This window comes from Nyctibius grandis, chromosome 1, assembly GCF_013368605.1.
Source record: "Nyctibius grandis isolate bNycGra1 chromosome 1, bNycGra1.pri, whole genome shotgun sequence".
NCBI lineage: Eukaryota > Metazoa > Chordata > Aves > Nyctibiiformes > Nyctibiidae > Nyctibius > Nyctibius grandis.
This window is the reverse complement of record NC_090658.1, coordinates 7,159,059-7,181,288: the sequence shown is the minus strand read 5'-3', so window position 1 is coordinate 7,181,288 and position 22,230 is coordinate 7,159,059. Positions and strand designations below refer to the sequence as shown.

General features: G+C 37.6%; 1 protein-coding gene across 1 annotated transcript in view; it reads left to right on the top strand.

Annotated features, from left to right (window-relative positions):
• The window catches only part of TASP1 (taspase 1), an 89,586-nt gene that overhangs the window by 63,200 nt on the left and 4,156 nt on the right, over positions 1 to 22,230 (top strand). The window contains exons 12-13 of the mRNA XM_068405196.1: positions 7,170 to 7,280; positions 13,108 to 13,181. Of these exons, the coding sequence (XP_068261297.1) occupies positions 7,170 to 7,280; positions 13,108 to 13,181 (185 nt within the window). The remainder of the gene's footprint in view (positions 1 to 7,169; positions 7,281 to 13,107; positions 13,182 to 22,230) is intronic.

Sequence of the window (22,230 nt, the reverse complement as noted above, 5' to 3'; positions counted from 1 at the left end):
GATTTTGGCAGTTGCCATCAGATTGGTGCTTCCTGTTTACAGAACTCTCAGAGTCTCCGCAGAGCCCTGGGAATCCTTCCAGCTAGGGAATGCCTGGCTTAAACAGTGAGTGCTGTTTAAACAGCAGGTGATGAGCAAACTAATGGCAGATGTAGTTCTCTCATCCTTTCTCAGAGCCAGCTTACTGTGGATAATGCACAATTGATGGTTGAATTGGAGGTGAGAGAAACGAAATTTAGATTTTTTTGTAAATCGAATGGGCTTGATATCTTTAGTGGAAGAGCGCTAAAGGCTTGGTATGCAGTCAAAGAATGGTGTTCTGTAAACACAAATACCTTCCAAACAGAAGAACAGAGGATTTTGTTACTCATCATTCCTTTCAAATGTGGCCAAGTTTGTGGAATGCAGACTTAGAGTAAATGTTTGTGTCATCTCACTGGCGGGAAATCTGGGCTTTTAACAATGGCAGTGTTACGAATTGTACTTTAAAGCTTCTTATAAAGTACTAGAAAATAATGAGCTGAAAGACATAGTTGGAATCTGATATTTGTTCTTTCCTTAGCAGAAATATGATTGTCTATTCTTGTGTTTTTAAGCTGTGTTTCAGTTCACAACTGATCAATGTCTGCGGAAAGGTAATAGCAGAAGGATAATGCTGACACTCTCTTTTTGAAATTTCGTGTCAAAGACCTCTCTTGGGAGCAGGGGTTTGGACAGTTAGGAATCCTAGAATATGAATTTCCCAATCATGAGTTACGCTGGTTGGTGGAAAAAAGCCTCATACTTAAACAGTTACAAGACGGGCAGTGACTGTCGTTACACGGTGTTAGTGTTACTTCATACTGAGGTGCTGCGGCGCTGCATCACTCTCAGCTCTGTAGTATCCTTTGTGGTTTCGTAACGGAGGAAGGATGCTATGGAAGCATTATTGTGTCTTCTCCGTCACACAGGGGAAAAGATTTGAGAAGAGTTTCGTATATTTCATCCACCACAAGTTTTCAAATTTCATGAGTTTGTGTTTGATGGTAGGCAGAATAGAACAGGCCTATTCGTTACTTGCACAATAAAACCAGATGAAAAACTAACGCAATGTGATGGTGTTACATGAGGGTTTGTCTAGGTCCTGACTGTGCTTCTCCTTGTCAAGAGCACTGGGATTTTATTGGACAGAGGTATCCTCAGTTATTTAATTTCTTTGAAAGAAAGTTTGAAAGTACAGGTGCTTTTCCTTGAAGCTTCTTTAAAAATTCTAAACAGATGTTTTAAATTACTTATAATAAAATATAAAGGTCTCTGGTTTCAGACAGCTTGAGCTTAAACATTTAACAAGTAATTGTGCATGAAATTAAAAGCAGGCTTCATTTAGTGCTTATATATTCCTCTAACGTGTATTTAAATTGTTAGCTTGAAGTTCAGTGGGATACATAGCAGAAGCAGAGTGGCAAACAGCTTCACTTTAAACACGTTCTGTACACAAGCTGACAAAGGCCAGTGGCATAGGTGATCTCTAGATTATTGACCTGAAAAAATCTGAATTTCACTTGCATTACAGCATGAAAAGATTTAGAACTGTTTAGCTGCACTCTGTTGAAACTGGGGGATGCTAAAGTACTTAATTGGTTACACCACGTCACAGTCAGTATTTAGACCAAAGTTCTGAAGACTTTGAATCTAATGTAAACAATGAAGCTGGTAATGGTTTCTCTACTATGGAAGAGTATGAATGTAAAACATCTGATGAACAGCTGGTTAGTCCTTCAGCTGGGTAAGTGTAAATAAACCCCTTCGTTTACAGTTTAGTGTTGAGTTTGTGCTAGGCTGGATCTGTCCAGTAGCTACAAATGGGAAAAAAAGCACAGGATCAGAAATGAACAACTCTTACCGATCGTATGCGTTTGGAGTAGGTGACCTTCATCATGGGAGTAGTTTAATTTACAAGAGACATAGAAGAATGTTTTTTCACTTGTAACTCTAGTTCCTTCAGAGCAAGTCTGAATGTTGAAGTCATCGATTGCCTTAACACTTGTGAAATCTGTATGCCCTATCCCTGGTCTGAGGCTGAACCTGGCTCGTGGTGTTCAGTTGTGGTTGCTCTTGCAGAACTTGATGGGATCAGTGAATGTGGAGCTGCTAGGAAGACCTATTTTCTTACTTTTAGGAGACCATTACTGCAGATTAATAATGTACAAAATACATAAATAATAACTTGGTAATGCTTTCTATATGTCAGAAAGCAATAACAGAATAGTTCAGCTTTGAAGGAGGGAAATGTGTTGTGTAAAATACAATTTTCTGACTGGGGAGGTGAGGATTAAACCAAAACTATTGAAAGATGGTTTTTGTTTGTTTTTTCCTACCCCTTCTTTCTGATGTGGCCAGTCAGTGCTAACATTATTAGTTAATGCTGTAGTTGAAGTTTTGCTTTGGATTTTTATTTATGCCAAATTCCTCAAAGTTATGCCGGTGTAACTGGGAAGGAACGATGAGTTTCGTGAGACTTAAAATGGTATTAAAAGCCCCAGGTTTTTGTAGTTTTGTCCTTAGCAAGCTATTAGATCAAAGATTTGTCTAGCAATTCTATTTTATTACAGTTTAAAAAAAATATTTTTGACTAGTAGGCATATTTTGTTTTATTTTTACTGAATTTTTAATTATACAGCAAGATCTATCATTCTTAAGAATACAGAGAGCAAAAATGATGTAGGAGTGTGGGAGCCAGATTACTTTTTCCTTCTAATGAGAAACCATTATGACTTTAATATACATGGCCGTATTTCAGTTGCACCTTTTCTCTTCCTGTTTTCATATACATTATATTTAATTAGCATTTAAAAATGCCAATACCTATATTGTTACTTTTTACAGAAATCTGCACTATTATTTCTTTTTCTCAATGGCTTCGCTGTAACAAAATGATTTCTAGAACTAAATTAATGAAATATGTTCCTAACCTGTGAATTCACAGTGTTTGAAAACACGCAAATTAATTCATGTGTGTTGAGTGCATGGATTCTGTTTAGAAATAAAGTATAATAGTACTTTGTACCATTATTTTTACAGGTTTAATAATGGATGAATAGCGTTCAGCTGTCTAGAATCTTGCTTAACGTAGACCTAACTCATTTGCACTGTATTGCTGTGTTAAAATACACTCTTTAGCATAACTGTAATCCTCAGTAATGTCTGCATATCCAGAAATATCTTTGTTTAAACAAATATGAATATATTTGAATCCCTCTTTTAAACTTTTTTAAAAATTGCTTCAATTGGAAAATAAAATACATTCTCTGCTTTAAAGAATGTGCTGTTCAGCGTGTATTTAATTTGGCTTAGAGTCTGATTTTTAGGGGAGGAGAAACAGTCTTTCTGAATTTACTGTAGTGTAGAACACTGTAATGTTATTACTGTAGGCAACTGTTTTTTACTGCTGTTGTTGAGAGATTGATTCCCCACAACTTAGTGCAGTGAATTGAAGGCATATACTATCTTGTTGCTGATTTTGCACTGAGAGGGTTTAGCTGAAATTGCTGGTGAAAGTGACTGGAATGGATGAGGGTGTAGTCATGAAATTTGCTGCTGATGACTCTGGATGGCAACCTCCAGCAGAAGTGGGAAAATGGACGGGTCGTGGAAGTGGTGTGGGTGAGAAGATCATGAACCATTGCAGGGGTTTTGCAAAAGACCATGTGTCTGTGTCTTAATTTGCTGTTTGTGTTTGGAGGTGAGAAGAAGGGATATGTTCTTGTTCCAGACTTTTTCTCCTTTCCAGAATAATGTTCGTTCTGATGAAATCGTGTAGAAGATTAAAAGTTGACTCTGGATTGTTCATTAAAAAAAAAAAAAAAAAATCTTCAGTAGCTCAGCTGACAATACTAAATCTCAGTAATTTCTTGCAACAGTATTTTGGCTCAATCTCTATTGCTACAGCTCTGAACCATGGCTGGCTGCAATAAGAAAGCCAACATGATCCCATCGTTTTCATTGTTGTGTTGTAGTATATTAGTCAAGGTGCTACGAATGAGGATAGCCTGTCAGTTCTGGGTTGTGATGTTGTGCACCACTGGGCAAATAACGCTGTGTTTCCATCTGTAAGAGAGATAATATGTCCCATCTTCTTTGCTTTGTTTGCGTAATACAAACTTCTAAGACATTTCCTGGTTTAATACTTCATTCAAATTGCCCATAAGTCACTCTAAGCCATTTTACTCATCTCTCTATCACCCCAGTACTACTGTTATGGTCAGTTCTTACAAAGTTAGTGCTGTAAGACCTGGTCTCGTTGGCGTAACCAACATTTGTCCTTACTCCAAGGGTCCAACTTGTGTTGCTCTTAGAGAAGCAGAAAACACAAGATAAGCTTTTTGCTTATCTGGTGTGTTTTATGCTTTTATGGCACTTTTATCATGCACAGCACTGTTAAATTAATCTTCTTGAGCTTTCTAGTTGAAATAACAGTAGAGTGGAAATGTACTTCAGCAAAGGCTGAATTAATACACTCAGTTTTCTAGCTTTTGAGTGTTTAGCATGGACTTCAAAGCCTTTGAATTTTGTGGGCTAGTAATAAAGCTTTCATGGTGCATCATCATTGAAGGAAGTAACTTGGTTCAGAAAACAATTGTGTACATATTTAGGGCAGTATGATGGACAGCATGTTTAAAGTCAAATAAATGCTATTTACACTGGCAGAACTGGGATTCTCATGGCTTAGTTGTGCATGTATAGGTAGAGTATCTCTTTGAATGAAATTGTAAGCTTAAGAGTTTGTGTTATGTGCTTGAAGCTCAAGTTTTAAATTATTTTTTAAACCCCTTTTTAAAAAAAAGTCTCACAAAACACATACTTTGAGTGATTACTTTTCTCATTCTGTATTCCACTTGGAATACTGCCAAGTCTTCTCTTAAAGTTTACAAAGAGAGAGCCTAGCATGTGCAAGTTATTCACATTATTGAAAATTAGATCAGTGATGATGGCATATAGTTGACAAAAGTACTGAGAAAATGAAGAAATATGTGATTGGTTTATTTACAGACTTTTCTTTCACCTACTCTTTCCTCAATGTGGGAGAAAGAAGAACACTAAAAAAAAAGTGATTAACCCAATGTAAGCATTTCTAGAACCAGTTAGTGGCATCAAGTCTATAATCAGTAGTTGCTGTCTATTTTTATGCTTATTCACACAATCTTAGTGTTTTAGTATGGCCTTAAGTATGCTGTCTGCTTTAAATACTGTTTACTGGCTGTGTTTTGCTGAAGTAGGACATTTTTAACATTTCTATTTAAAGAGATTATTAGTATTTTTCACTAGAACCTTGAAAGAACCTTTCACAGGCCTTGAAAGATGAGGAGAAACACTGCTTATTAAAAAAGCAAACCCCCCCAAAAAAACAGGGAAAAAAAAAAAGAAACAAACTTAAACTTTCTCTGTTTGCAGTGGCTTTTCACCACAGCATGGCTTATAGTCTGAATAATTTATGCAGTTGAGTATAAGATTAGGTCTGCAGACCAAGCTCAGGTTAAGCCATTGTCTTTGAAGTACCTGAGTTTAAGGTTTAAGATTAAAGGATTTATGTCCTCTATGAAGAAAACCACTTTTTTTTGTTCATTTGCTTACAGAATTCATACCACATACTTAGCCAGTATTTGGTTAATGCAGTGAAAGTATAGGAGATAAACTTAACATCTTGGAAAGCATGGAGTAACAGATTTTGATTTGGGTGGTAAAACTTTACAACTCCCCAAGCTTTGCATTTCTATTTTAACCAAACACTGTTTTATTATCTATTATGGTATGATTGGCTGGATTCTTGGTTCACAGGGATTTGGTCGCAGTTAATGAGTACTACAATAGGTGTAATTGGTACCTAGTAATAGTTCTTCTACAAAGCAAGTGGCTCGTTAAAGATAATATCTGTTTGTATTAGGTCAAATAAGATATTACTGTTTGTTAAGCATACCACATTTATTATTTTCCTGCAATATGGGCTTCTGTTGTAATGACCACCTTGTATCACTTTTGAATGCGGCTGCTATTATGTCAAGAGAAAACATGGTAAAGCTTTTAGTTTTCCTGACAGTAAAGCTTGAAGTTGGTTCTTAGTGGGTTTTTTTTTGTTGTTATTTGTGTTAAAGGAATAATTTTAATCATAGGAATAGCTGTGGGCAAGTTGAAGGAGACTGATGAGTAGATCTGCTCTGAAGTTCTTGTGGCCAGAAAATCCTTTTATAGTGTCTGTGCATTAGACATGTCTACTAATTTATTTAAAAGAAAATAATTGAAATATGAAATGCCTGTTGCAATTGTATGTTCAACTGTAAATCACAGTGTTTTGCCAGTGTGTGACAGGGGTCTGTTTGGGCTTAAGTGCAAGAACTTGGTTAATTTTGTGGCTCAAGACATTTTAAATCATAAGTAAATCATACCATTGTTTCCACATTTAAAACTATAGGAATCTCATTTCAAATTACAAACCAGAAAAAGAATACTTAGACTTGATTCCTTTCCAACCCAAACTATTCTATGATTCTATGATTCAGCTAACTTTAAAACTTTTCCATCTTCTGATAGAAGATGTTTTATATCATATGTCCTAAATTAACAACAGAAAAGCCACTTTAAAAAGTAGGATGTGTTTTGGCTTTTCTGCTAGTATTCATAAAACAGCAAGGAAGACAGTCTATAGCAGTTTGATGTCTCTGTACAAAGTGCTTTAAATTGGAAGAATGAATAAACTGTAAAAGTGACCCAAATTTGCTTGATTTTTTTTTTCATATGTGGCCATCTTTATATTAATTACAGTACAGAAAGAACTAAATATTGAGACATGATTTTTTTTGCAACTTGACACTCTATTTTTTATTGTTATATCTTCCCTGATCCAAGAACAAAAGGTTTTGCACTCACAAATGTAATTCCCAATTTTTTTTTTATTCCATGTAGCTCTTTTTCCTTTTTTGATTACTGGTAGATAAGTAAGTTTCTAAATAGTAATCTAGTAATTAGAAACACTAGAAAAAATAAAACTGATACTTTAGTAAAAACACTGGTTGAACTGACAGTCCTATCAATGCTTAGTGACAGGATTAAAGAGGGAAGGCAGGAAAAGTGAAATAAAAAAGATACCCAAGAAACAATTCCCATTGCAAATAATTCTCTCCAACTGTTCTACCCAGGTTCACCTTTTCTAGCGAATGAAGAAGGTGTACTCGGGGGTGTGATAGTTCTTCGGTCTTGCAGGTGTTCAGCAGAGCCTGAATCATCACAGGAAAAGCCAACTTTACTAGGTAAGAAATTCTTCTTCATTTTTACTTGAGCTAGGTGCTAACTCAAAGTGAAAGGTGAAATAAAAACTGTCTGTGCACATTTACCATTGTTCAAAGGCCACAGAGAAAACAAAAAGGGATTGAAATTGTTTGAGATGATGAAACTCTAGAAGGTGAAATAGTATTAGCCTTGTTCTCTAAAACTGTGGAAAAGAGCATTCTTTCTGACTCGTTATTTCTGAGCAGAATTGTGATTCAGAGGGTTGTGTGGGATCCTTCTAAAACCATGGCATAGGAGTAACGGTTGCTTGTGGTGAGACGTGGTATGCTCCTCATAGAAAGAATCACATTTTTAGCTAGGGATTGTTGTGGTTTAACCCCAGCCAGCAGCTAAGCCCCACACAGCCGCTTGCTCACTCCCCCTCAGTGGGGTGGGGAAGAGAATCAGAAGGGTAAAAGTGAGAAAACTCGTGGGTTGAGATAAAGACAGTTTAATAGGTAAAGCAAAAGCTGTGCACGCAAGCAAAGCAAAATAAGGGATTCATTCACTCCTTCCAATCGGTAACTTTTTGTGCACCCCCAGCCTACTCACTGGTGGGGTGGTGTGAGAAGCAGAAAAGGCCTTGGCTCTGCGTAAGCGCTGCTCAGCAATAATGAAAACATCTCTGCGTTATCAACACTGTGTTCAGCACAAATCCAAAACATAGTCCCATACTAGCTACTATGAAGAAAATTAACTCTATCCCAGCCAAAACCAGCACAGGATAATGCATATGGCTGTTTACTGCTTCTCAGTAGTTTATATGCTAAAAATGCCATTTAAAAGTTCTTTGTTCCTCCTTTTTGCAGGATAAAACGTGCAAATTTGAAGGATAGATTTAAAATTTGGAAGGGAAGTTGGTTTATGGTTAGAAGTTCTTTTTTATGCCAGGAAAATCTGTTCAGATAAGTCGCAGTTACTATTTGCATATGCAGATGACAGGATTACTTGCTGTTTATATTGAGATCAGCAGAAAACTGTACTTAGCCTCCATCAGTAGCTGACTGGTTAAAAAGGCTCTGAGCTGTACAGCCCTGTTTATGTCCCAGAAACAAGATCCTCATCTGTCTTGCTGCTTTACGATGGAACAAGTGTATTATAGTAAACTGTCAGGCGGTTTGTCATAGAGAAACAGCTAGAAAAGTCAATGCTGTAGGCTACTAGCAGAGGTGGGTGGAAATAGAACCCAGAGACAATAAACCCGATGTTCCTCTTTGAAGACAGGGATTTGGGACTGGGGGCATATGAATTACTTCAGCATGACACTTGTACCATCTCCTTTCCTGTGGTGCTTCTCAGACGTGGGCATACATGTCTGGTCATGCTATGTGCTTATGTATTGGGTCACATGGACCTGTCTAATATATGTTTATGTTATGCTACCAGAATTAAAGGGTTTTTTTGTTTGCATGACCCTCTGCATTATTATTGTTTCCTCAAGTGTTTCATGAATCGCTGTAAGTAGTATTACAGATTTGAAGTAGCTTTCCTGTCTTTTAAGATCTGACATCTTTGTGGCCAGCAGGACTAGGGAAGTTATTGTCCCCCTGTACTCAGCACTGGTGAGGCCACACCTCGAGTACTGTGTCCAGTTCTGGGCCCCTCACTTCAAGAAAGACATTGAGGTGCTGGAACGAGTCCAGAGGAGAGCAACAAAGCTGGTGAAGGGTCTGGAGGGTATGTCCTATGAGGAGTGGCTGGGGGAACTGGGATTGTTTAGCCTGGAGAAAAGGAGGCTGAGGGGAGACCTTATCGCCCTCTACAACTACCTGAAAGGAGGTTGTAGCAGGGTGGGGGTCGGCCTCTTCTCCCAGGCAACTAGCAACAGGACTAGAGGACACAGCCTTAAGCTGCACCAGGGGAGGTTCAGGTTAGACATTGGGAAAAATTTCTTCACAGAAAGGGTTATTAGGCGTTGGAATGGGCTACCCAGGGAGGTGGTGGAGTCACCATCCCTGGAGGTGTTTAAGCAAAGAATAGATGTGGCACTTAGTGCTGTGGTCCAGTTGACACAGTGGTGTTAGGGCAAAGGTTGGACTCGATGATCCCAGAGATCTCTTCCAACCTAGTTGATTCTGTGATTCTGTGACATGCCAAATTTGATCACCTCATTTAACTTTGTGTATTAAGGCAGGTCATAGCATCTCACCTGGTAATTCTTGACTTGCGTAATTTCTTTTTAATCTATCGGCTATTGTTTAGAAAGACACCTTTGTTTTAATTTATTACTGCTTTTGTCCCGCTAAATCCTAACAGTGTGTCACCAGAGTTTGCCTGCTTACAGCCAGCCTCAAGTAGCAGGCAGAGCATGTGCTAAAGGTGAGCCAGCAGATACAGTCTTAATGATGAGTTAAGCCTCACAAACTCAAGTATTTATTGCTGTCTGTTCAGTGACTTCCAGGATTCTAGGGTCAAATTATTACAGTTGCACAGGATGAGATGTATGATATCTTTCAGTTTTGTTCTGGTATTACACCTTGCTGGCTTGCATACCAACAATCTTTAAATATCATGCACTACTTTGTGCTGGTCAGCTTGAGTCTGATCATATTCCCTCTCCAGTCATTTCATCTAATAAGTAATTTTGTTCAATACAGTTAATAACATTCATGTTTTTCTACCCCATAGTTGAAGTTTGTGTGTCTTATGCTTTTGGTCAACATCTCATCATAAGACAAAGAACCAGAGGTGTGGGAGGTGAATCCTTTCAGTTCTGATGATGGTTCTGGGATTATCCTGATGGACAACAAAGGAATTTTGGAAGGCTTGGATGGGAAAAGGTTTTAGAAGTAGCTTTTGCATGTTATATTTGTTGGAGTTATTACTTGAATAACTTGTCTTTTTTAAGAAATAGACTCTAAAGTAGACTTTGACAATCATCTTACTCTTGTCTTTCAACTATTTGAAAGCCAAGACTGTCTAATCCTGACTCCAGAATCAGGGCATGGGTTTCTAAACATACAGAGAATGTTGCAGGTTTGATTTACAGTTTTCAGATTTAAGAATGGACTAATTATGATGTCATTGATCTAGTGGAAAAACATCCTACAACATAAATTCTATCCATAAAAAGGAGTTAAGAAAATGAAAATACAAATTTGATTGAATAAGAACAAACAAGATCAACTTAACCTTCAATTTATTATGTTTGGAAGTGAGAGAAATACTTCTATTAATTTAATGTTTGTTCATGTAAGAAAACATGTTCCTATTAAGGAAGATTTGGGGTTTTTTCCTCAAAAATTTTATAAAGAAAATCCCCATATATCATACATCATAAGTAAAGACTACTTGTCCATTGATTTTTGGTTTTCTTTACACTGAAGTAAGATTCATGTAGCACAGCTTATTCTAAAGATATTTTTTCTGTACCACAGAAATTTCCTGCCTTGTAGTGTATGCTGAGTTAGTATATAAGTAAACATACATAGTATTTGTGGTGTTTGGATTGAAGAGAAGTTGTGTAATACTGAAGAACTCGGTGTATAGAATAGTGAAATCTCATGTCATTGTTGCAAGGATGATCTTTTTTATTGTTTTTTTTTAACTATTGAAACAAATTGCAAAAAAGTGATTTATTAAATGGTTGAAAATATGTAAAATGTCTTCAGATAAGTGTGTAATTTAGGTTTTTCATTGTAATTCCAGTACTTGTAATAGCTAGCAATAACTATGTTTTACGCTAGTATATGCTACCTTTGGTGGACAATGTAGAAGTAAAAAATTATTAAAAACATAAAAGAACATACCTAGAGTTATCAAAGGCAAAGAAATAATATTTTGAGGGTATTTGGCCTGAACTGTTGTCTAGCTTCTCAAAATTGAAAGATAAGATTAAATTTGTCTCCAAAAAATAAAGGATTTCACTTCCAGTTGAACCTTTAGGGTGTTAGGGAGGGGTTGGCCTCATCGAACACAGTTACATTGCACTGAATATGTTTCACTCTCTGAAAGCTTTTGACTAACCTTTGGCGATATCACTCATGAATCTATTATGGGGGAGCAAAGTGTATACCTAAATGAAGTTCATTTTTCTTTTATGATGATAATCTACATATCTGTCAGAATCTTCAAGTCTTGCTGGGATTGTCTAAACTTTGATCATCTGCTCTGGGTTAATTGCTGTGAAAGGATAAATGGTTCAAAGGATAAGCATACTCATCATGCTGTGACCTTCATCAACCCTATTAAAGGAATGTGAGGAATAGGAATGAATAAGAGTTTTAAAACTATCTGTTGATGCTTTTTGCAGTATGTGAAAGTCTGTCTCTAAAGAAATATCTGGGAATAGCTTTTCATGGCATCTTGTGTGATTCATGTAAGACTCCTCCTGTAATCCAAAGGAAAACTTTATACTTCAGTGCAATTTTTTAAACTTTTTACAGTATTCTATGAAACACCCTGAATTCTGATCAGCTACTCTTTCTTTCTTTTTCCACCTTCCAAATTATGTACTTAATGAACACAAAGAAAAATGCTGTGACATAGAGCAGGAAGAATATAGTGTGGCAATTTATAAAGCTCCACTTGATGGGAGCTAAACATATGAATAATGTGCTGCTTGTCTGAATTTTGTGTTGCAGCTGAGTAGGGATATGTGTGTGTATATATAAAGATACCTGTGTATATCTAAAGATACCTGTGTATGTATCAGGGAATTAAAGATCATTGTAATGGGCTTTTAAACGATTAATAAATTGGGACGCTTTCACACTTCAGAACACCTTACTGGATTAACATGCGTTAACAATACACGTTACCAGTGGTTAGGTTTCTTAATCATTATCACTACAAACACAACAGTTGGTCTTTAACATTTATATCCTAAATTAACTGTGAGTATACAGTACCAGAGAGCTGATGCTTTATAGTTAGTGCTAGAAGTCAAGGTGATCAGACCTGAGAGTGCTTTAATGGGGAAGCCAAAATCAAAATGGGCTCATTTCTTCATCTTTCTTTCCTCTCTTACCTTTGGTGCTCCTTACCCTCTCCCCAAAGAAAGGGGGTGATTGCATATGCTCTCGATGTAATTCAGCATACCTTTGGGATCAGGTCTTGCTCTAATTTTGCCAGGCGTCTTTCTTGCTTATTATGCAGTGTTACTCTGCTTCCATTGGACGTCTCTCCTGCATCTTCTGCAGGATTATTTTGCTTTTGCCAGATGTCTTTCCTGCCTGATCTGTATCTTCAGTTCTCATCTCGCAGACTTTACTACTTCTGCATGTTTTCCTGTATCCTACTTGGGCAGCTAAACCACAAATCTCCATTTACACATTGGTAGTTACATATTCTGTATATATTTATGCTCTGTTCTGTGAAGAAATGCTTGTTACTGGTTATTCTGTTGATAGTGTTACAATTCTACAGAATCCTTGTACGCCATCTGGGTTTATGCTGTCGTAGTGTGCTTATGTCTGGGTTCAAGGCAAACAAATGCAAATTATATCTGCTTCTACTTCATGGGTGGAACAGGCCTCTGCTTTAAAAGTTGGTCCTATCTTTTAACTGTAGTTGCAGCTGGTGTATTTCTCATCTTGGAGGCTCTGTATCGTTAATGTTCTCATTCTGGGTATTAGTTCTGCAGTGTGTGACTGCAAATAGTGCAGGAAAATCTTCCTTGTTTGATAGCTGTTTCTTTTGAGATTGAATTATTCTGGTAAGTAGTTTTTGTTCTTTAAGTTCGTTTTTTGTCCTTTCCCAAACTATATTTTAAGCTATATTTGTTTCTCAAGATTCCAGTCTTGTTAAATTACATCTTAAATGTTAAACCAACGCATTTTTTGTGACTTCTTGCATTTTCCTTTATAGTGGAATTTCTGTGGAGCCATACAACAGAGAGCATGTGTGTAGGATATATGTCTGCACAGGACGGCAAAGCTAAGGTAAGCCATGAAGAGTAGGCTGTAATACAGTAGAATGAGTGCAGAAGCTAAGGAGAATGTGAAATTATGATAATGAAATATATAAGAAGTGTCTATCTTTAAGAGAACGGAAAAAGTAATGGGGGCATAAGCAGTTAAATGTATCTATTGATTGGGCATTTCTAATTCCTTCTTTTTTTAATTGCAGCAGTTAACAAACCTACATGCAACAGTTAATAAACCTATGCTAACATATGTATTATGTCAGGAAAAGGTGCCACAAACACATTCATTCATGTCCATTCACTCTGCTGGCAGTAAACATATTTGAGTGACTTTATCCAGCTTGATTCAGTTATACTGGCTATTTAGGGTGGTAAGGTATTTTTCTGTGGGCATGTCTTCTTTCAGGTAAAGCAATTGCACCATCATGGAAGAACGGAGAGAATATAAAACAAACTTCCAAGCTAGTTCCTAGAATAGCCTCTATGATAAATAATATGGATATTAACATCCATGTTTTCAGTTTCTTGGGGCCTAATCATATTTTTTTTGAATGAGAGAAATAGTATGTTAAAATTGAGTTTAGCAATGGAAACTGGAAAAGTCCTTAATATCAAGATGAAGAAGTAGGGATTAACCAAGAGGATGAGCCACCTCTTTTTGGGAATATAGCACTGAAGGAAGAAAAAGGCAGGTATTGCAATGTAGCAACCAGAGCATTTAGGAGAGGGGTTTGGACAATGAGAATGAACATGGGAGAAGCTGCAAGCAGAGGCACTCATGATTTCTGTAGACATTTATACATGTATGTCCATAAATATTCAAGACTGAGCGTGAACGATCAGAACTAGTTAAAGGAAGTGAAAAAACAGGGGGAAAGAGCTAGAATAAGAAGGCTCCCTGATATGGTTAAAATAATGGAGGAGGCAGGGGTGTTTACTGGAATACTTGCATGTATTAGAGGAGAAGATGATAGCCAAGAAGTTTATACCAGCAGATAAGGGCAAGAAAGACACTCAGTGTTTTGACTGAAGGATTAATATTAAAGCCTGGAAAAGGAAAGAATTTGAGGGCCTGGATTTGTTGGCTTTCTCCAGAAATGGCTGGTTGTGTATCCGGTGAAGAAGAAAGTTTAGTCATCAGCAATGGAGGGTGAGGACTACAAAACCCAGATCTCTCTCTCTCTCTCTCTCTCTCTCTCTTCCCCCCCCCCCCCCCCCCCCCCCCCCCCGCTTTTCTTTTTTCTGTATTTCATTTGAGAGAGAAATACAGAGGAGGATGTCAGCAAGATAATAAAAGAACGTACAAAAGGAAACTGACATCAGATATTTTTAAACAGCAAGAATGGTGTAACATGCTGGTTGAAGCATTGGGAATGGATGAGTTCATCCTCAAGGAGTAAAATGTATAGAAAAGAAACAAGAATGCTCTAGAAGGAGGAGGAAGATAAAAAGCAGCTGGTAAAGGAAGTGCTGGTAGAGGTGTTAGTGAAGTCCTCACTTTCATGACTTATGTAGAGTTCTTTCCAGTTAATTATCCATGGAATAGAGTGTGGTTTTACTTCTTTTCTTAATATTTGTTTCAGATTTATTAGAGAAGAATCCAAACCCAAGCTAAAAGCTCAGACTGAACTGAGTGAAACTAAAGCAAGCTCAGCTGCAGATGTTCTAGTGTTGGCTAGTTAGTTTTAAAATCATTATCTTGTGTTTGCAGTGAAAGAAGAAGAATTATTAGAATGCGTGATGTTAAATTCTTCCACCTGCCTCTGGCTTACACTGCAAGGCTCAAAATATTATTGTTTCTTCCTGGTAGTGTCTGTCTAATTAATAAATAAAAGCTAAATATGAAATCTGTCTGGTAATGAGTACTAGCATGACAGTGCCATGCCCAGAGATGTTTTCTTACTCACAGTTGCAACATTTGACATCTGGTGTGCATTGTTTTCATACTGCTGGTAGGTTCTCCAGCTGGTAATCTTGATTGTGCTGACAGACACAGCTGCTCTTCTTGGTTCACTTTTAAATTATGTTTTTGACCTTCATTGAAGAGTTAATCCCCCTCCCTTTCTTCCTCCTTTGAGTCTGTGGCCACAAATGCTTTCCAGAGAAAAACCACAAATACTTTTGCTGCTGACTTCTATTGATCAAAAAAAAGTCTTCTGTCATAAAAGCTGGAATTTTATTCTGCTGCAACTAGGACTAAGTTATAGATGGAAAACTGGGCTTGAAATAGAACACAATGTATTGCAAGTAAAAAAAAAAAAATCCCTTTTCTTTAATAGAGTAACTGTTTTGGTACAATTAATTTTGTGTGCTTGCCATGAGAGAATAATGGTGTAAGAATTCATAGAAGTATAAAATATCACTTGTTTATGAGTACCATAGCAAAATGATCAGGCAGCAGCTTGTAAGGCAACATCTTGCTTTCCTGTTTTTCTAGGGTAGTAAAGAGCTTCAGTTTTATTTCTTTCATCAGTCTAGGATGCAAGTTTTATTCTTAAACCGAGGGGTTGTCACAGTGGCAGATTTTGGGCTGGTTCAATTTAATGAAAATTAAAACATATTTTTATAGCAAGAGTTTTAGAAAGTGAGGAGGTTTTTAAGTGTCTACTGTTATGAATTAGACTGATATTAGAGTCACAATTATATAAAGGGGTACATACTAAGGAAAAATAGAATCCTGCTTTATAATCTTAGCATGATTCTTTTTGCATTGGAGGTTAATGCATTTCACAATAGGACCTAGCTCTTGAACACCACATGAAGACTGTGGCAATATAGGAGGCCTTCTTAGAAGGTGCTTGCAGGCTAGATACCAGCTCACCTGCAGGCAGTGGTATGCTTAGGAGGTAGAAACATACTCAACCAAGTAACTATCAGCATCTCCTTAAAAGAACAGTGGGACAGGAAAGTGAGATCAGAGACTTGAAGTGGTTTGTGCATCCTGACCTGCCGGTGCCTCTGGCTGTTAGCACCGTGAGCTCTCCAAGTACTGATTTGGAGGTATCCTTGCAACAGGGGTTTATTTCCTCCCGATTTAGGAAAGACTGAGTTCTGCAGCCAGTCACTCACCTCCAAACTAGACTGCCCAAATGCTAACTTGCCAGCCTAAATGTATAAAATGGCTGAGCCTGCAAGAGCTGTGGAACAATTTTGCACTGTGGCTAATAGTTTGATTTAAAGCATACTTTCTGGAAAGGTGTCCAGTCTTTTTTTGGAAAACCAGTTGCCTGGAAAAGTCACTGTTTCCTGTTGAGCGTTGGTTTAAAATGTTTGGTTGAATGTTACTTCTAAAATACTGTGGAGGCTGGCCAGATGAACTAAGTTCACACCTTATTGCTGACACAGTCATCTCTGGTTGCATGTCCTATTACTTGCCTTCAGCTCTCTCTCAAAGCTGAAAGTATTTCAGCTCCTCCACCACAGATAGCACTGACAATGTCATCTTCACTACCTGCATAGTGGATATCTCATTGAGTTCCCTCTGATTCTTATGTCCTTGAACCCTTACATCACTGCCACAAACAGCTGATCAAAGCCATATCCTCGCTGGTTGAACTGTACTCTTCTTTGTTTCTTGTCATCCCTCTTGACACAAGCAGTTTCATTATCACTCAGTGCCAGTGTTTGTCATGTATTGGATGTGGAAGGAAACTAACTTTTCATCTGAACAGCTTTGACTTTTATATATAGTTCTTGGAACTCACCTATACCAGCTATTGATACAACTTATCCAGGCTGGTGCCTTGGAGCCTCTGCTATAATGAGTTTAAGGGACAGATACATTCTGTTTTAAAAGTTGCCAGTCCCAGACTTCTTTCCTGAAGCAGTATCATGACAGATTGTTTCAACATTAGTCCTGTTCCATGGGAAGATGAATGGACTTCCTGAGATCTCCTGAAGCATGTTCCTGCATTGCCATCCGTATGATGGTAGAATTGTCACATAAGCTGACATTCAACTATTTCTAGCAGTTAGTGAGGCTGTTAGACCCTTCTAGGCTGCTGTGGAAGTTTGTGGCCACAGCCATGAGAACAGATAGGAAATATTAGTCTGTGGATTTCCTCTGCACTTACCGGGCTCCTTTTGTAGCAGTAGCTGCTGCATCAGCAAAAGTTAAGACTGCTAGATTGAAGGACTGCGAGATTAAATATCTTCATGAACTGAGGAGATATGTTTTTTCTTTTTTGTTATGTGATGTTGACTCATGAATTAGTTTATATGAATCCAAGATCTTTGGTAAGCAGTTAGCTCTTTTAGATTTCCTGCCCAAATGTTCTTCTCTTTCTGACACACTAGTCTTCAGAAAACCTTCCAGATGCTTTTTTATGGATACATAATAGATCCAACAGCTGATCATAGCATCAGCTAAGAAGGTCATCCTGTTACTGGAGCTCTGACCTCTTTAAAGATACTCTGGCAGCTTTCAATTAATCAGTTCCAATTTTCCTGAACTGATTAGGTTACGTTCTGAGAGCTTAAGCAATTGTGTTGTCACCATTGGGAAAATAGCTGTATTCTGATGACTACAGTGTCGCTTCTAGGAGCTCTGTCCATACTGTCACAGGTGATGTGCAATATTTGAGGCCTTAGTGGTTGGTATAGCTTTTGGTAGAGCAGTTTGTCAGTTTGCATGAAGGGCTTTGAGACCTTCTGCCATGTAATTTGGGAGGGGGAGAAATAACTCCTTGAATTCACCCTTAATGTGATTTTAGATGTAAATGGAGAACAGGAAAGAGATTTGTGGGTAGGTTACAAGTTAATTGACTCCTCTTAGTTATATAGTCTTCATATCTTCTTGTTCCTTGTCTGCTTGCCCAATGAAGGACGCTGCAGAGGAAGAGAATTTCTTCAATCTCAAAGGACAGTGCAGCGTATGCCTGCAATGTGAATTCGCATACCAACTGCATCTCTTGAAGGTTCTGGTTATGAGTAGGCAGCCTCTCTTTGGCTGTGTTGTGTATCTGTGCATAATCAAGCAGGAGCCCTTTTATCTCAGGCGGGGTCTGCAGAGTATTTCTTCCCTCGAGGCCCACAGTATTCTGTGTGCAGAAAGTGTAAGTGGGCAGGATGTGCGACAGAATTTCTTTTTTCCTGGATCTCCCAAGTTCCTTGTATTATCTTAGTGATTGAGAGGAGTAGTTGGTAGTGAATGATGTTTTTGCTTGAAAATAGGTGCTTCCTCACTGTGTTTTCAGTAGTGTTTGAAGTCAGAGTGCTTGCTTTCCGGTGAAAGGTCCAGTTTCAATACCAAAAAAGTGCAGTTTTGGTCCTGTGTTATGTGTAGATGTTTGAAATAATATGTCACCTCAGTATGGTTCTTCGTGGGTATAAATGTACTATATGATCTGTGTATAAATGTTGCAATACTCTTGAGATATCCTTGTAGTTCAGCTTCATAGGTTTTAGTTTTTGTAGCACTAGATGACCTAGATAGTGAATTTCTAAAAACCTAGTTGTAATATTGAACGGAATCCAATTCAGTTGCCAGTTTAAATCTCTCTTTGGCAGATATTCAGTTCTTATAACATGAATTACTAAGCTTTATGTTATGGCAGGTTTTAGTGTTGCAAAGCTACATATGCCATTCTTTCCATTTTCTGATGAACCAAATTCCAGTTGTTTTGCAAGATATGGGGTGACAGTAGTGGAGAGCGTTGCATATTGCTGTTTGAAAACACCCATCAGCAACAACTGCTGTCTACACCAAATGTTGTGGTTGCAGTATGCAAACAGAAACTTTATCTTTGACAGTTAATTTCATTTTCCAGTATGAGGAAGCATAGCGTACAGAGAGACCGTTTCCAGTTCACTTTTCCTGTTGAGATGTCAGGTGCCGTAATCAGATTTATTTGCCTTTACTAACACTGTAAAATTCAGCAAAATGACTTCCCTCTATGTTTGAAGTGATACATATGACAAACACTGATTGTAGTGATGTTGGTTTTCTGATGATGGGCTTCTGTATTTTACTTGCTGAGTTAAAGGTCTGTGAAGGCCTTTAGTCAGGAGAAGGGTGGTTATCCAGTGCTTGTTGGGTGAAGAAACACATCTTGGAAGAATCCTAATTCTAATTTGAAAATTAGTGGAAAAATTTACTGAGCCTGTTTAGTTTACAGAAATACTAAGTCAAATAATTCAGTCATTCATTTCAGGCTACAGAGACAGTCTTTTAACTTCATGAGACAGGAAAAGTATATGTCACTCTTATACTTTTTTTTCTTTAATCTGCACTCTTGTCTGGAGACTGGGGAATCAGTCAGAAATTTTCACTTGAAAAGAACTCTCTACATACAGTAGAGCATCCAGTTCTCTCATAAAAGTAAGGTATTTATATTTGCTGGAAATAACCTTCAGTGCTAAGATACCAGTTAAAATATTTGGCTTGTAGACCTTCATGGAAATTATGGGCTCTGAGATGGGAAGATAAGTTTAGTTTTTTGGGTTGAGTTCTTGCATAAAGCCACTAGTTCTGGAACTCTCCTCATATTTGGCCAACGTATTTTAGAATGGAGCCGAGAAGATGGCATTGTGTATCCAGGTATGCAAATATAAATGCAATAACCTGACTTAGCATCTGCAATTCAGAATGGTAAAAATCACATTTTAAGGTGTATGGCAGTATTTTAGAATACCTCTACAAAAGCCTGGGATGCTGAGCTGAACAGATGATTAGTTGGTACATGGCTTTAGACTGTCTAAATACATGTATGGATGATTTAGAAAGATTAAAATGCTTTAGTTTTCAACTTTCTAAAAATTTTTTTTCTAATGCATTATATTAATGTTTTTAGATACATAAATAGTGTATGGTAATATACTTAACCCAGAGAATGAATTTGAGCTTGAAAAAACCATTAGTTTCCTAAGCAACCTGTATGTAGAATCAGTATTTTCAGTGCCTGAGGGCCAGAAGCATGCCATCAGTACATCTGTCTTTCTGTCTTTTTGCCAACAAGGACAACCATTCTGAGCCCCTCTTCCCTCCCCCCCTGCTTTTTTTCTTTTTTAAAATTTCACCAAACAAGTTGTACATGGTATATTCTGACAGCAGCAGTTGCCAGTCTTTTGCAGGGCACCTTCTCCTGTCGTATGGGAGGTGTACATTCAAACCATGTTGGAGGAAAGCTTCCCAGGAGACAGAGCAGCAGAGGATGGCTATTGCTGCCAAAATGGGCTATTACTGCCTAGAAAATAAATTGAGAATAAGTGGCCAGATGGTTCTCGTGGTGGAAGCGTGTACCCAGCTAAAAAGCTTGTAGGCCTCTGAGTAATTTTGAATTTCTGAAGAATATATGGGTTTGGTACTTTTCTTTAAGGACTAAGGTGGTATAAAGTAATTTCATTTACGATGTCCTTGGTCTTTCATTATATTTCATCTCAATGGGGTAATGAATGGAAAAAGTTTGTTTTATAAATTATTCTGTCCAAAGCACATCCTGAGCATGTCTTAAGAAAGCTAAACACATGAAGTACTCCCTAGATTTGCTTAAGAACTGAATGTGCTGCCATGTGGTAGTTGTACTCTGTCCTCTTGGCAGCATTTGATTGACTTCGGTTTTCTCATGCAGCACTGTCTGTCTTTTGGCTTAAACTTTATATTCATTTTACATTGTATTTATGCTTTTAATGAAAAAAAAATGAGGCTGCTGTTGTGACAAACATACTTTTATGTTAATAAAAGGAGGAGGCTAGCTCTTTAAAGGCTAAAAAAAATCTTTTTGATGTTAGTTGGTCTCAAGGTTGTTTCAGAATCTTTGTCTATGAGACATGAAGTAAAGTAAGTCTTGGCACAACTTGTAGTATTTATTTAAAATACGTAACTTGAAAAGTAGATCAAGTGTGCATGACGCAAAGATGAAACCATATATTGTCCTTGTAGCAGTTAACACTTATTCCAGGGCAGAAAGACCTATTAGTTTTGGACTTTCCAGTGTGCATCAAAAGGGACTGAGAGATAGTGACATTCCATGGGCAGTGTCTGCAGCACTGGGGTTGGGGGAGTTGGTTGCTCCATGGTTTTGGTTTGGTTCAGAGGGAAAGAAGGAAACGTTGTGTGTTTGGATGGCAAGTACACAGAGTAAGAATCAGTGTCTGAAGGTTGTTAGCTTGTCTGTGCTTTATGGAGAGGTGAGAAGCAAAATCAAGTATTTCATCTAGCATTTACCTTTTTTCCTTTTGAACTGTGGGCATGAGGTTCTTCCGTTAAGCTGCAGACAAAGATCTATGGTGACTAACTGGTTTCCTGCCTGTCAGGACCTCTGCTCCTGCTGGGCCCTCACCAACCTCACTTTTCTCTAGGAACGCAAATCAAATCAGAATATTCTCAGGGACAGTAAAATTACTGCTTATGGAGCTGTAGATATGGATAGCCCCATCGTTCTTAATCTACCTTTTCTTGGCATACGGTTTCCTCAGAGAGAGGCTTCCATGAAGCTGAGTGGAGGATTAATTCAGGAAAACTTTTTCTTTTCCTGTTTTTCTGCTCCCACGCACAATTTCCCCCAGATGTGTGTTCATTTGACTTGTAAAGCTGACGGACTAATCAAATTCAATTAAAAGCTTTCCAGTGTTGTTCTTTTTTGTTTCTTTTTATTTTTATGTTTTTAAAATCTAAACCTAATCCACTGTACAATCTGGACTCAATGTAAAATATGATGTTGGGATATAAAAATGTAACAAACTGTACAAATAAGTTCTGTGGTTGCATTTAAAAATATTAAATGCTCTTTGATCTTTCTTTTTATTTATATTAGAGTTTGTTCTTACGGCTAAGAACAAGGAAGATATAATTGTCAGAATTCACTTGGGAGTTTATCTGAATTTGTCTTCACATGGCAATGTTATCCTTTCATATTACTTATTAGATAACATTTTAAACACTATCATCATCTTAGATCTGTCTCCTTTTTGTTCTACATAAGGCAGCCATTGGTGACAATAGTAAGTAGTCAGTGTCTGTATTTTCTCCATCATACAAAGTGTGCAAATACACAGGATGCAAGTAAAGGCTTTAAGAAAGGTTTTGTTCTATGTGGTATGGGTGTTTCTGTAAATGGAAATGTACA